This window comes from Euleptes europaea, chromosome 3 (assembly GCF_029931775.1).
Source record: "Euleptes europaea isolate rEulEur1 chromosome 3, rEulEur1.hap1, whole genome shotgun sequence".
In the NCBI taxonomy this organism is placed as follows: domain Eukaryota; kingdom Metazoa; phylum Chordata; class Lepidosauria; order Squamata; family Sphaerodactylidae; genus Euleptes; species Euleptes europaea.
The window spans coordinates 106763440-106780215 of record NC_079314.1 but is presented as its reverse complement, the minus strand read 5'-3'; the positions used below and the strand labels follow the sequence as shown (position 1 = coordinate 106780215).

The 16776-nt window shown below is 40.9% G+C and overlaps 1 protein-coding gene across 1 annotated transcript in view; it reads right to left on the bottom strand.

The window, feature by feature from the left end:
* The window catches only part of CACNA1C (calcium voltage-gated channel subunit alpha1 C), a 575193-nt gene that overhangs the window by 147985 nt on the left and 410432 nt on the right, over positions 1–16776 (bottom strand). Inside the window, 1 exon segment of the mRNA XM_056845863.1 lies at positions 8545–8635. Within this exon segment, the coding sequence (XP_056701841.1) occupies positions 8545–8635 (91 nt within the window).

Here is a 16776-nt window from a genome sequence, read left to right as displayed (position 1 = left end):
TTAATTACGTTAACAGATGTGGCAGTTGTTCCAGTCTTCATGCATGTGATAATTGTCTCTCTGGCGTATTAAGAGCTGCATCTAAATATCTCCACCACTCCAATAAGTTACCTAATAATTCCCTACTCCTTTGCTGTTTCACATCTGTTGGCTCTCTTTCTTTCTCTGGCTGAAATCATCTGGATACAGTTAACATCAGTCACATACTCGCTCAGGAGTTTTGGTTATTCAGTACTTTCATGGACTTACATTCTAGTGAATACTGACAGTGCAATTGATTTCCCTTGTACTGGTATTCTGTGCGTTAAGCAGGCCAGAATGGTATTGCTGGCGATCAACCAGAAGCAAAATATTCCACGTATTTTTTTCTTATTTACAAACTACCTTAACACCCTAAGCACAATACAGTCTTTGTTCTCCAGGAAGAAGTTTGGGTTAGTTGAAAATAACAAGGGAAAGGAAGAAAATTACCTAAATCAACACTGGTTCAACAATGCAACTGTTCTGCACTGCTCAATTATTAATTTTCCATATTTAACTGCAAGTGGAATTGAAATGGGGGTTTCACAATAAAGTGCTATATTCCCCATAAAAATCCATCTCCACAGGCAAGGTCCTACTGTAAGTTCAGTAGAAAGTAAACCTTCCTCAGTAAAGGTCCTATTTCCCCCTACAATTTCCCTTTTGTCCTATTCTTTTCAGGCTAATTAATTACTTCCTATACCCTAAAGTCAACACTGTTTTTACGTTCATCTATTAGCATTCTAACATTACAAAACACGTATCATGAAAACAATAAAAAGTTAAATGCCTTGACACAGTAAAAGTTAAATGCTTTTGGCACAGTAAAAAATACTTCTAAAAAATACAAGCGCTCTCTCCCAGCAAGAGCTGAAAATCAAGCATTTACTCATTAGTATGGAAGAACACAAGGACTGGAGTAACAAACTTAATCAGACAGAAGCTAAGCAGGGTCGATCTCCATGGAATACCAGGGCCATGAAGTGGAGGCAGGCAATGGCAAACCACCTCTGAAAGTCTCTTGCCCTACAGGGTCGCCATTATGTCAGCTGTGACTTGACATAGCACTTTCCACCACAACCACAGCCTAGGGAACCCTCAATTGTGTTTTGACTATCCAAATGAGGGTGTCTGGTACGACATTTTAAGTAGAAAAAATCACAACAAATGAAATCTTTAAAAAGGAAGAAAAACTCAGAAAATAGAAGAAGAGTTGTTTTTATACGCCGACTTTCTCTACCACTTAAGGAAGAATCAAACCGGCTTACAATCACCTTCCCTTCCCCTTCCCACAACAGATACCTGTGAGGTAGGTGGGGCTGAGAGAGTGTGACTATCCCGAGGTCATCCAGCTGGCTTCATGTGTAGGAGTGGGGGAAAACAACCCAGTTCACCAGATTAGTGTCCACCACTCATGTGGAGGAGTGGGGAATCAACCCTGGTTCTCCAGATCAGAGTCCACCGCTCCAAACCATCACTCTTAACCACTACACCACATTGGCTCTTGAAAACAAACGACAGCAATGTCATCTGGATGATCTGTATACACGCAGTGAACAACTGATGGCAACTGCAGATTAAATAGCTTGTGTGGAACTTACCCGGCATTTATTTATTGAAAAGTCCCACAAATCCAAATACCTTTTGAACCTGAAGTTCTTTCTCAAGGAAGTTATTTTTGACAACAAAATGTGTAAATTAGTGAGGGGGCTCTCTGCAATACCTTGAAAAAGACCCTTTGAGCTGTACATTATAGTAGCCACCACTGGTTTTGGTGAAACAATTGAAAAATGAACATTTCTGAGAAAGCAGTGGATTCTGGAACTCTGAAAAAGCCATTTGCCATGTTAGATGACAGCAGTATAAAACAGACTTGAAACAAGTTGTGGTTTGTCCATTACTACAGAGGCCTATCCTTGACCTAGGAGATTTGAATAATTATCGATCAGCCTCAAACTAAAGTTCTTGAGGAAGGTGACTGAACGGCTAGTGGCTGGGCAACCCCAAGATTTCCAGGATGTTCTCTGGAATCGGACCCTTCCCTGTCTGGCTTCAATCCTAGACATGGGGTTGAAATAGCCTTGGTTGCCCTGGTGGAAGACTTATGACAGAAGGTGGATAGGAGGAGTGCAACCCTGTTAATTCTTCTGGACCTTTCAGCAGAGTTCGACACCATCAACCATGGTATCCTTTTAGGCTGCCTTTCAGAGATGGGACTGGAAAACACCAGTTTACAGTCGTTTTGGTCCTACCTGGAAGGTAGGTTTCAGAAGCCCTATATGATTTGGGACCAGCATAACTTAAAGACCACCTGAGTTTAGGTGGGTGGCAACCTGAGATAAGGCCTTCTTGGTCGTGGCACCAAAATTGTGGAACTCCCTCCCATGGGATATCCCATTGGATACCCATCTGTTCCCTTCCATCACTGTTTTCCACTGGCAGGTGAACACTTTTGTTTGGTATTCCCTCCATGACCTTTCCTTCCTGTCCTATGTTTTAATTACTGGCCTTTTATACATGTTTTATTGTTTGTTTAACTGATTTTATGACGTGTTTCATAATCTGCTTTTATTTGTTAGCCACCTTGGTAGGCCTGTTTGGCCAGAAAGGCAGGATACCCATCCAACTCTATGGTTCTATGATTCTAAGTTCAGTGAAAAATGAGACTTAAAAGTACTTAATTTTTTTGGATTGTTTTGTACTTAAATCGTTTTAAGTGGGAACGGACCATTCCTAGTAAGAGGGAATGGATAGAACATTTTAAAGAGCTGTTTAGTATGATTAGATTTGATTATTTTATTGAAACATAAAGGTTTAATAAAATTAATAGAAACAGATGGTGCATGGAAAGCTATAATGAAATGTGAAGCTTGAAATCTGAAAACAATTTTGATCTGTCTTAAGCATATACAAAAGAACATAATTATATCAAGATGACCTTTAAAAATAGTGATTTATATGTATAAGATTTATGGAGGCTGAAAAAAATTACTCTCAGAAGGGTACAACTTCAGGTTGTCAACATATTTCCTCAATTCCTAATATATATTTCTTCATAGTTCCTCTTATCTAAACACAATAAAACTCACATCAGACCTTTCACAATGGAAATGCTTTGAGGCAGGAAAGTGCTGGGAATCTGTGTATCATTATCAAATGGATATAAACAAGAAGTCTTGATTGGTTACATTTTTGCTCTTTTTTAAGAAGGTGCTGCTAAACCTTGAAAATACAAATTTTTAAAATATTTTTAAAGAGAGAGTTCTTCAACCTCATAGCCATTATTTTAAGGGGGGTACCTTACCACCTAGTTCATAAGCAGGGTATTCTTTCAAGGGATAGGTGCATAGATGTATTTTTTCTCGTCTGTCTTTTCCTTTTTAATTGTGTGTTACCTGCAAGTTACGCCTGCAAAATCGTGGTATAGCCCCATGGAACTCTATGGGGAGTTCCATGGTTTTTCCAGAAAAGTGTGTTTTAATTCTTTTTTCGGCTTGCTGCATGGGCAGCAAGCTGCTCTGGAGGCGGCAAAGCTGAGGCATCTCCAGGCAACATCTAGCCACCACCCCCTTCTGGAATGGGCTCTACGAGCCGTGATACCATCCAAAGATCTCAGAAGATGAAAATATTAATTTCAAATCCTTGCATAAGGAGCTCCTCTCTGCAATAAGGCATCATGCAGTCCTACTAACACAGCTGGTTTAATAAATGGCATTATTATGGATTTTTTGGGGTTATATGTATTCAGCTGGTTGTACTGCGAATGAGTGGTGATATGGGAGATGCTTGGTTCATATCCTGCCTCTGCCACACACTCAACAGGTCCTTTAAGCAAACCACTGTCTTTCTCATCCTTCAGTTTGCAATATGGGGATAATATTAGCCTACCTTCTAGGACTAACGTATGATTTGCAACAAAAGAATGCATGTGATGTGCTTTGAACACTGAAGGCACTGTTTAAAATTCTAACAATAGTTATCTTTATAATGAAGATTACCAGTTCCTAGGTTGAAAATCACTTTGGTAGTTTTAATACCTGTATGTAGAGTTGCCATTGGCTTTACTGCTGGTACTTTAAAGTTAATGTTCGGTATTTTTTCTCCTTTCCTAATATCTTAATATATTTTGTTTGCCATCCCTCCCTCAGCTGAAAGTGTGCAGTTCTGGAGGTTTCACTTCAAAAAGGATGTGGAGCAGGTACAGAGGAGAGCGTCAAGGATGACCAAGCCCTACAAGGAATGGTTGAAGGTTTGGGGAATGTTCAGTCTGGAGAAGAGGAAGTTGAGGGGGGACATGGTTGCTCACTTTTGAAGGGCTGTCACTTAGAGGAGGGCAGGGAGCTGTTCCTGTTGGCAGCAAAGGATAGGATTAGCAATAATGGGTTTAAATTACATGTGGAAAGGAACTGGCTGGATATTAGGGGAAACATTTTTACAGTAAGAGTTATGCAACAGTGTAATTGGCTACTTAGGGAGGTTGTGAGTTTCCCCTCACTGGCAGTCTTTAAGCAGAGGCTGGACAAACACTTGTCAGGGATGCTCTAGGATGATCCTACATTGAGCAGGGATTTGGACTAGATGGCCTGTATGGCCCCTTCGGATTCTATGATTCTGTAAGAAACTAATGTTTTTCATATAGCTGTCTGCAAAGACTCCACATTTCTAACATGGAACTCTTGTTTGTCAGTTCTCTGGTGCATCTCTCTTGCTAATTTACAACCAGGATAGAAGTGAATCAGACTTTTGTTTGATAAATGGGGTTAAAGACACATGAGGCATATCAAAATGGCTCATACTTAATTTATTTTCCAAAAAATGTTGGCCTTAATGCTTGCAGTACCAGAGGGTAGCACCCCCCCAGATTAAGAAATACTATAGAAGTAAATATTCAATTGCATGTTGAGTGATAAACAGGAAGAGGCTTGTGATTGCACTGGAAAACATGTAGCACATAACTCCATGGAGGTGGTGAAGCTTTAGAAGATATCCTAATTTCCCAAAGAAGATAGTTTCAGAGGGTAGACGTGTTGGTCTGTAGTAGAACAGTTAGAGGTGCTACTGGACTCAAATCTAATTTCCCAAAGTGATACATACAAAAATATTTTGGGAAAGTATGTTTGGAAAAGTCAGCTTTTCTTTGCATTGTCATAGCACTTCATGCAAGAACACAAAAGAACAGACAGTACTTCTAAACTGCCCCCCAGAAAATTATTTTCCCTGCTCAATGTCTTTAGAAAGCTAATGGCCATTATCATGGGAACCCAATGAAACAGCAGAAGGAAGCTGCACAAGCAAACTTTGGTTTGAAAAAAGGCCCAGAAATTATCTTTAAGGAGGTGCTGGAAGCCTGGTTGCGATCAGTTTTGGTTGTAACCTTGATGGCAGAAAGTCTGTTTATGGTCTTTTACGCATGAGAGTTTTACTTGGGGCTCGAGGCTCTTTTGGCCCACACTTTTCTGTTCAGAATCCTAAAAATGCTATGCATGTTGTTGTTTGCCCTGGAGAAAGTCCTGGGGTTTCCAGAGTACTGCAGAATCACCAGCAGAAATCCAGAAGCTGAGTCCCCACCCCTTGAAAACACTGCTTTGTAATTGGCTGTAGTGCTTACTGTGAGAAAAATGTCACCCCCCACCAGCTCCCCTCTCCAGCGCTATGACTTATGCAAGGAAATTGGGATGATTTGAAACGGGCTGATCTCATGGAGACAGAAGAATTGTGTTACAACAGGATCAGGAAGACCCGGACATTATGCAGGCTGGGTGTGAGCTGATCTCTAAGGGATGGAAAACTCATGCATAACCCAACGAAAAACCGAGTCGGACCAGTAAGTCAAAGTGCTCATGCATAAAAGACCTTTGTGACAGGATGTCTGAGAAAACTTTATCTTACTGCCTTTGCCCATACCATGGCACCACAGTATGTGATGTACTGGTTAGTGCTGGCCTTGGATCTGGGAGACCCAGGTTCAAATCTCCACTCTGCCATGAAATCTGGGTGACCTTGGGCCAGTTAAACACTCTCATTTTAGCCTACCTTACAGGGTTCTTATGAGGAAATGGAGGAAAGGAGGACAAAGTAAGCCATTTTGGCACCCCACTGGGGAGAAAGGCAGGGTATAAATGAAGTAGATACATAATAAATACAGTAGAGAGCAATGACTGCTAGGGCCATCAATCCTAGGACATTAGAAGGAAAAGAATCTTCCATTATGTAAACTATTGAACCAATAGTTCTTGTACATTATCCGGGCTGTGTATTGAACCAATAGGTACCCTGGCAAGATTTCTGGAGGAAAAAAATGTCTCTAGTCAGACTGATGGCTGCATGCCTAAACATACTTATTAACAAACTGCTGCCATCTTCCACAATTCAATCTTAACACCCTTACTAGTGAGTAAATCCCATTGAACTCAATGGGATTCACTTCTGAGCTTTATGTTTTAGGATTGAACTATAATATAAGGCTAACATTCTGACCAGTAAGGCAAGGATTGCCCTAATGTTATATATTAAATCCTCTGTTAATTGTGCAGGGGTTTGTTCGTGCCAATGGATTTCTCAGTTTTTGAATAGTCAAATATTAATGCAACAGATGCACGCTGCAATCAGCTACCTCCAGATAATTCCTACTTCTAAGAGCTAGACTATAAGCAAAATAGAGTTCCATGTCTCTTTTCCCCGACCCTTTTTTTAAAATGAAGGATGCAATTAGTGGGAGGGAAGAGACTTAAGCTAAATCTTCCCTTCCTGCTGTTTGTCTGCTAAAATCTCTGCTACCACCTCCAGCTATTCTTCTTCCCTATGGAACTCAGATCTATGGTCATGGATGGGAAAGCAGTTTGTGTGGGAAGTACATTTTAGTAGACTAATGGTAATAGAGAGAACTGCTAACTGCATTCTTCCGCCCCCAAATCATAACAGAAAACAGGCACAGCACTCCATGAGGCATATTATCCAAACTAGATGTGATGCAGGGGATCCAAGACAGGGATCTTTCATATGTTTTAAAAAACCTTCAGAGCAGCTGTTGGAGACCTCTGAATCAGGTCAGGAAAACAGCACATATGGATAGCCTTTCCTGTGCCATTTTCCTGCCATTTCCCAGTTGCTGTTTTCTCTACAGTGAATATGCATAGGTTCTATAGAGGCTGATTTGGTTAAGGAAATGAACACTGGGGAAAGGGTAGAAACACAGTACTGATTTCTTGACCCAATTAGTGGGCTTTGCACAGTTTCTTTGAACTTTAAAAAGAAATACAGACAATCTTGAACCTTCCTCATCATGTTGTTGTTAAATTTCAGTTGGGATCCACACAATTTCCTTTAACACTGGTGGCCTCAGAAAGAACTGTATGTATTTCCATGGTGCTTTTAAGAACATTTTTATTATTTTATAACAAAGAGTTGCAGTGCTAGGGCTTTGATATGAAGGGGAAGACAGGGCCATGAGAAAGAGGCTGTAACTCTTTCCTCAGATGCCATTTTCCTCCTGAAAGCCCCTCCCCCCACAACACATTGACACCAGCTAGAAAAAGCTTATGTGTACTGTTACATGTTCCCCAACAGAAGACGCAATAGATTTGCAATTTTCCACAGCAAAATGGCACAAGGGGAAAGGTTTAAAATGCTTTTCTCCACCCATAAAAGTGTTGGTAGCACCTGCATTTTGTAAAAAAGTGTCAACAGATCATTTTCAGCTTTCAAATAACCCCGTAACTATTCTAAACCCATCTTTTCCAATTGAACTTTCAGCCCTCTAACACTGATTTCCCCCCCTTTCCTGATTCTTGATTCCTGCTTCTTTCCCCTCTGCTACTTTACTTCTTTCCCATTGTTCTTTCTCACAATAGCTTCCCTGGATGGTTTCTTATGAGCCAATGTATATTTATGAGACATGCCTGCCATGTATATTCTGGCATTTGCCAAGGTGTGAAGGAGAAAGAAGCGTCTGCAAAGACCAGGGAGTGGCAGTCACAGCACATGTCCTCCCCGTTTCCCTGTGTTTCCCAAGAAAGGCTGCCTATCTTCACGCTTTACATGGTTCACTGGAAGATGCCAATGTACATACGTGAATTGGCCTTCAATGTCCCTTTGGGATGCTGTGTGGGGGAACTCGCTTTTGAGAAAAACCTCGGAGGAGTCCTGCTCAGACGATCTCTGAAAGAGCCCTGATAGGAACCTCTTCTCAGGAGATTCTACAGAGGTCATTATCACATATAATTCTTCTCAGAGCTTCTTCTCATTCCTGTGAATAGGGATGTCAGAGTTCTTTTTTTTAATGGGGAGGAATGGAAATTGGAAAGATGCAGAGTGATGATGCTCACTTTGTAATACAAGAAATACTCATAATTCACTATGGGAAGCTCTGATGTTCTGGAACAAAGGAACACCTTATTCCAAATGTTCTGTCATTCAGAAGAAGGTGTCTCTGGCAAAGCTACCTGTGAAACAAGCCCCTAAAGTTTACTCCTTTATATTTGCCAAAACGTAAGTATATACACATATATATACGGATAAACTCACGCCAGCCGTGCTCCGCAGTTTTCTCCCTCGATATCACCTCCTGCCACGTTATCAGTGTTCACAGATTCTGTCTCACTGGTGGGCATGCTCACTGCAAGAGTCAGAGGGAAGAAAAGAGCAGAAGGTTGGTAATTAGTCTGTAATACGTTAGCAGTTACTGGCACTAGTTTAGCAAAAAGGCACAGGTTAATAATGAAGAGGGAAAGTGCAGATCTTGGACGTGAACGTTTTCGATAAAAAATCTCAAGAATCTCAAGGAGGGAACATTACAGTTCCACTGCATAGAGGGGAGTATCACTGCTTTGTTTCATGAAACTATGTGGAGAAGGAATGAGACTGATTTTGTAAGTCTCTGGGCAGTCAAAACTGTCTATTTCCACATCCCTCCTTTTGCATTATATGTACCTGATGAGTATGCAACAATTAGCTTGGTTAGGTTGCAGCTCTTTCCATGCCCCCATCCTACTTCTGGGGTTACTTTAACAGTAAAATTGTTGCCTCATTAAACAGATAGTAGCTTTCATGAGGGCCCTGACCTGGATGGCCCAGGCTAGCCTGATCTCATCAGATCTCAGAAGCTAAGCCAGGTCAGCCCTGGTTAGTATTTGGATGGGAGACCACCAAGGAGATCCAGGGTTGCTATACAGAGGAAGGCACTGGCAAACCATCTCTGTTAATCTCTTGCCTTGAAAACCCCATAAAGGGGTCGCCATAAGTCGGCTGCGACTTGACAGCACTTTACACACACACGCAGCTTTCATGTGATATCACATAATGGGTTCTACAATTTTGAGGTAGCCCTCACCCTGGCTATCACTCCATGGCTATTCTATGACTGTCAGAGTTTTGTATAAAGCAATGGTGAACAGGTGTATTCCCTGAATTATTTCCCCTATATTTTATATACAAATATTTTCTTGCTTTTTCTGTCACTGCATACCTCCTGTTACTTCCAATTCCCCCTCAAAACCTTCCATTTCTGCCTTTTTCAATGCAGCAAAATTATTGGTGAGTTTTTGTGTATAACTGTCTCTGTGTATATTCAAAAGTTTTAGGGGAAAAACCCGGATGCAAAGAATAGCTCACAGTCCAAATACAAAGAAGCATGCATGGTAGAGAATATGCAAACAGCCAAAGGGGAACACTGAAGGATAACCAGAAACAAATCCAAACAAAAATGATTGTGAAAAATTGCAACATTTCAGCAACCCTGTCCTTGAATTCCAATGTGCAAAAAGTCAGAGACAATTAGAATGCCGAACTGGCACGCTAAGGATGTGGGTTAAGTGGATCCTTGCATTGTATGGCATGTGACAAAACAAGTTGTGTGACTAATTCACAGGACACCCAGCAATTCAGCCTACATCCACCATACTATCAATCTACTCACTTTTGGCAGCCTTGTAGTAGTAAGGTAAATGAAGACTGACTTACATGCTGGGCACTTGGTGTAACAATCATGCATGTCACTGGACCAATTCACACATCAACAATTGTGGGAAGAAAATAAATGAGAAAAGGATATTTTGCTTTTATTCCTATTCTATACTTGTTTATTTAAGCAGGGCAGGCAACATCCACATGTATTCTTGATCACAGTTAGGGTACAGAGAACAAGAGCATAAAAGGTCATGGGACAGTCATACAGTATTACTGAGAAGCTAGGATACAGATACACAAGACAGTGGATTGGGTACAACTTGAAGCATTTACCATCTGGGCAGTCAGCGAACCAGCGATGAGCCATGTATTTTTCCCCCATTGAGCTCATGATATTCTATTGACCACTTTACTATACACCCACTATAATGTAGGTCAATGAGTCCCACAGTGGCTTTTCTAGAATACATGAATAAGCCCCACTATGCTATACTGTGTATCATCATATTCTCTCTATAGTGTCAAGAAAAAAAATTCACCTCCCCCCCCCTTTTTTAAAGTGTGGTGGATGGATAGCCAATGGCTGTTAAATCTAGGGAAAGGAGAAATATCCTGTATTGGCTGCACAGAAGAGTACCAAAGGAAATCCCCTCATGAAGAAATAATGGAGAAAATATAGCTCAAGTGGGCTGAACTCTATGTATGGAATTCTCAAGAAAGAGAAGCAAATCCTACAGCCAAGTGAATTACTACAGGGCATTTTACTATGCTTTGACATTTAAAAGGTAGATGTTAAAGTCTGCACAGAAAGAAAATAATGCTAACCCAGCAGATTATATTATTGCATATCAGGGCACTATTATTCATTTGAGTTTCTCTTCCAGAATCTAAGACCAATGACAGTTTCCATTGTTGCTCTTTTAAGCAGACTGAAAGCCCCAAGCATTTAATTCTCCCATGCCATAAGGACAGGGATAGTAAACCAGGGGTACAGCCAGGATAGTAAGCCAGGGGTACAGCCAGCCCCCAAAGCCATCCTGTGTGCCCCCAAACTGGCACCTGACCCCAAAAGTTCTTTGTCCCATTAGGTACCTCTGCCACACTAGTAAAGACACAGGCATAGAGCTCTTTAACTCATGCCAGAAAGAAGAGGGATAAAGAACCCTTTCCAATTTTTCAGTTTGTATTAAAGCAAGCCAGTGGGTGGAAACAACACTGCTAGCCCTTTGACTGTAGCTCAAATCAAAATATGGCTGCTGTTAAAATTAGGTGCTAACCAGGGTAAAGGTCTCAGCCTTTACATTATAAAAACTGCACATTTATTTACAGTCGGTTACCAAAAGCTCCAAGCGAATTCAGAGCCCTTTCAGATATTTATGCTGGTGATGGGATAAGTTAACCTGAGTGAAGTGAAAGCAAAATGATGTATTGTGCTTCAATACGTTCAGAATTTCATTTATCGTATCATTCTCCAAAAGGCTGCCAAGTTATTAAAAAAAATGGTGGACAAAAAATGACCGTAAAATAGGGAGAGAACTGCAGCAAATAGGAATGACACACAGGCATTTTGCTCTTGTACTGGGGGATAATGGAGATGCTGAATTAGAGGATGAAGTAGAAAGGTTGGTAAAAGTGATAATATATATGTGCAAGCAAACAGAATAACAGTGATTTCCCATGACAGAAGGGCTTTCAAGTCTGAGGACGAGGCCTTCACCATAAAGTCCAACTTGCACTATGGCAATATTCTAATAAATTTAAGAATTTTCTTATAAATATTCTTATAAATTCCCAATAGGTATTCATTCAACCTCATCTTAATTGCTGGCATACAGTGACATCACTATGTTTCAGGCAATCAACCCAGAGAGCTGAGAAAATGCTTATGTACAGTGGGAGCGGAAGAGTCCCTGAACACATTTTATTACATTGTGAATTTTATTTGGAATTTAGAAGATCCACAGTTGAACCCTGGTTACAACGATTTGGCCTTTTACATCAATCTATAACCAAAGAGAGTTTAATTATTCAATTTCTGCTCGAGGTTAAAAATCCTGCTTTATCCTATGATTTATCCGAATTTTGTTGGAAGGATATTACCAAAAGGAATGCTCAAAACAGAAGGGATTATATTATTTGTGATGCAGCAGATGAGGAGTGATGGATAAACCAAGGTTTTTCTTCTTCTGTTCCCACCCCCCCAATATGTTGATAAATGTATTTTAACTTGTCTATTTTAGGATATTTTATTCTCTTCACGTAACAGCATATATGTACCTGCATTGTTTTGTAATTTTATGCTGGACATTGGCTGTAACAACAATAAACGCGAAACTATGTTTCAGGTTTGGGTTCAAAATTCATGTATCCTCATGCTGGATGGGGTGTCATCAGTCTATTCTGCAGTAAACAGCTCCCAGTTCATTTGGGTGGCAGCATCAAGGGTAGCTGGCCATAATCACATCACTGCCTTGCAAAAAACTGGTGTTCTCCAATCAACTGAACTTGGTCTGAATCTTTAGTGCTACAAGTTAAATTAATCCCTTCCTGCTTTTCTGATCTCCAAGAACAGGACACACAATGTCTTATCGCACAAAGGAATGACTGCTCCAGGGTAACGCAATGAGGCCGGACAGATTATCTGGCAGATCCTAAAGACCACACATTTTACGACAGACACAAATTCTCACAGCATGGGCTATATTAAGAGGTGAAAAGATATGTGCCACCAACTCAGATTTATTTTAATAAGAAACCATCCATGATGGATAGTTTCATATAATCACTTTATTGCACAACAGGTGTTAAGTGCAGGGCTGTCACCTTTCCTTTCTGATATAAGTTTTGGGAAGCCTAACTCATATTTTACTTGAAAAACACACTAATTAAACATTCTTATCAACCACTTTCCTAAAACAGGAGAGAGCTAAAAAAACACAACCCCCCACCCCAGTATTTTTGGTCTCATTCTGATGATCAGATCCCGCTGTCTTTATTTTATGAAATTTAATGAATGATTCCATAAAACAATTTTTGCTTATCTTGATTAGCAGAATCAAATAATCGTTGTCCTTGGTTAACATGGCATAAGCCCTGACTACAGCAGAGGAGGCTTCCCAGATACCAATGTGTTTGACAAGATGTCATGAGTATAGATGCCTGGAAGAGCGTCTTGCGCCTCTGACAGAGCCATGGATCTATGGGATCCAACACATGGGATGTAATTTACCAAGTGCTACTGTTTCACAGCCACCATTGATTTCCCTGGGAGCTGTCTGGGAGGGGAGGGCAGCACATGCCAACATCATCAAACTGAAAACATATTGCATAGCAGAAAGGCCTGATGGATTATATCAACAGACGGCATTTTCTCTTCAAAACACATGGTGATAATGCCTCTAAATTCATTCATTCATTCCCCCCTTTCTTTCTTTCTTGCTAGTCTGTATAATCTCTCATTTTAGAACAGCTAAACATCTGGATACACGCTATCTGGCAATTATACACCCAATTTTTTTAACATTACACATAGGCTCATATAACCCAAGGAATAACGAAATATCAGCTTGGCACAGATGAAACAAACTGACCCTATGGTTAGCATTATAAGCATATGGCTGTTCAAGGGACAGAGAACAGAGTTATTAGGGGAAATAATCCTCAGATTTTGGACAATATTTTGGAGACCTTCTGGAGTTTAGCAACCTGGGACATGAATGTAAAAGAGATCTTAACTGGGAGTTATCACCTTAAACACAAATGCACAATGCTGCAGAAACAATAGAAACAGACATATACATGCACCAACATACTGTACAGATACCACACAGAAACACACATGTACACATAAAAGCTTGGCACAGATGAAACAAACTGACCCTATGGTTAGCATTTTAAGCATATGGCTGTTCAAGGGACATAAAACCGAGTTATTAGGGGAAATAATCCTCAGATTTTGGGCAGAACATTTTGGAGACCTTCTGGAGCTTAGCAACCTGGGACATGAACGCAAAAGAGATTTTAACTGGGAGTTATCACCTTCAACACAAATGCACAATGCTGCAGAAGCAATAGAAAGAGACATATACATGCACCAACATAGTGTACAGATACCACACAGAAACACACATATACACATAAAAGGATGGGCACAAGAGTACATTGGAACATTACCATGAGGTTCTGAGGAGTGACTAAACCAAGCAAACTTTCCTTTCTTCTTATCAGGCAAGCCAACTGGAGCGTTTCCTTTCACAGACAAGATGGTCAAGTACCAGGAACAAGACATCAACAGAGAACATGCAGCCAGGGACGGTCAAAAGAAAAAGAAACAAGGAACTCAGCTTACATGTAGGACAGCCATCTCATATCTGTCATCATGGGAATTAAGAATGCAAGATGAAAACAAAGGCACATGGAAGAATGAAACATTACAACAGTGGGGCTGTCATAGTATCAGATGATCTGTTCTCCAATGTTCCGCTGGTTGTTACACCTGAACCCACAAAACTCCAGAAACATCATACCGTTGAGCCAAAACCACAGATGCACCAAGTGAGCAAATTCCTGACTCTGTAGTAACCATCTTTAGTTCCAATAACAGACTTGTCTACATGTTACCCAGCCAAGGGCATATCTGCACTATCAACTGTGTTGGTTTTATACCAGTAACTGACAAGACTTCCCTCACAGAATCCTGTGGCTTGCAGAAAAGGGGATTTAACAAGGGCTTGTTGTAGTTCTGCCTTCCTTAATATGCCCTCTGCTTGAAGAATAGCCCTGCCTTGTTGTCCCCTGATGGAGGAAACTGGAAGAGTAGCACAGAAGCAAAAGAGAGAAACATGATAGTAACATTTAGAAGTAAGACCAAGTAAATCAAATATGTTGGTGCAAACATGGCTGCTATTCTTGTTATTTTTCTGCCTCCAGAACATGTGAAGCTCATATACCAAGTCAGAAAACTGGTCCATCTAACTCTCTGCTCTGACTGGCAGGGGCTCTCCTTCAGTTGTTCTGTGCATGTCTTGGGTTTTTGGTTGCTTTTTTAATATTGTGGATTTTTAAAATGTTCTATGCTTTTACATTGTGAGATGCCCAGAGCATGTTTGAAGTGGGGTATGAATTTATAAACAAACAAAACTGTTTTCTTGATATATGTGTTTCACCAGCAAAGCCACTGTTAAGGGGGGGGGGGATCAATTAGGGGTCTTCTGTCACTGGTAATTTACTTTCTGGAAAAGAAAAAAAAAGAATACAAATAACATCTCTGCTACCACAGCTACATCAGGGGGTGGGATCCTGCACATTACGTCTATGATGCTATAAGTTTTGGAGTTCCATAAAATATATATCAGGAATTGTGAGCTCTGAGATCACAAGCAAGCACCACTGGCAAAAATGTGATTGCAGATCACATTTCCTAGACCTCATGTGGATCAGAGATGAGCCCGGGAAGTAAACTGAACAGTGGGCATCTTTGACATTCAGAAATGGATTCTTTCTGTCAACAAAGAGGAAGAAAAAAGTACATATAAGTATATTGTGCTCAGGAGAAGAAGAGCAAACCTGGCATTATTTTCTACCCCAGATACAGACATTCCATTGACAGCAGTGCTAAAATATTGGTGCCTTTCTACAAATGTATTTGATTTCTTGTTGAGCTCGGCTATTTACGATGGCATTTTGGAATCAGAACACCTTATTTCTTGTTGGCATACGCACTGTGTGGCCATTCTATTTGCTAGAAGGAATCTTGTCAAGTCTCATAAATTTTGCATAACCACCTGGCCAGGTGAGTAAAATGCAAAGGAAATCAAGGAGCTTGAAAAAGTGCTTCACTAACTTCCATTATCCAATCTGTAAACCAATATGGAATGCCAAAAATATGCTTGCCACAAGCAGACAAAACTCCCTTTAAAGGCTGAATGTGCTTCTGTCTGTCAGATAACTTGCCATAGATACTAAAGATTCCACAGTATTTTTAGCTTTAGTGTCAGCCTTGGGATGAGCAGTCTGCCTCCTTAAATTCTGAATGCAAATTTCATTGTCGTTAATGTCATTTTTAAATGTTGCTGCACAGAAACTGGATAACATTAATTCAACAGGATGAACCAAGAGGCTTTACTTCAGCAGACAGCATCACATGATGTGAAGGAGGTGGCTAACCAGGACAGGGTCTTTTCTGTGGTGGCACCCCACCTTCAGAATGCCCTCCCTCTACTGTACACCTGGCCTTCTTAGTTTCACAGGCCAGGCTAAGACTACCTAAGTTTTTTTATTAGGGAGAATTCTTATTCCTCATATTGTTGCTAGCTTTTATGATGTTTTAAGGTGTTTTAAAATGCTGTACGCTGTTTTGTGATCCAATTTGTGTCTTTTAATGTATTTTATCTGTCTGTTATTGTAAGCTGCCTCAAAAGCAAGCTGGCGTCTTATCACGGAATAAGAGGCACTTATGCTGGCGGTGGGGCTGCACCCTGCTCTTCCAATGCCGCAGTCTCTCCGGGACCTAAATCCCAGAAGAGAAATGTGGCGCCGGGGTGGGGGTGGGCGTTCCTGGGGGCGGAGCTGACGGTAGTCAGCTTCTAAAGCCCCTCCAGCCCAGGAATGCCCTTCTCCAGCAACAGCGTTGCTGCGCCAGGTTTCTCTGGGCACAGCATCGCTGTTTCCAATGGGGCTTTCCCCCCATTTTCTGTTTTTTTTTTCCTTTTTTGAAAGGCGTTTTTAAGCCTTGCAGCGGCAGGGAAACCTCTTTGGTGGCACCGCGGCGGATCCTCGGCCACGCAGTCCCTAGCTGCTACAAGGCTCAGGAATGAGCTCATAGCTCTTAAAAGAACCAACAAATGCCCTAGA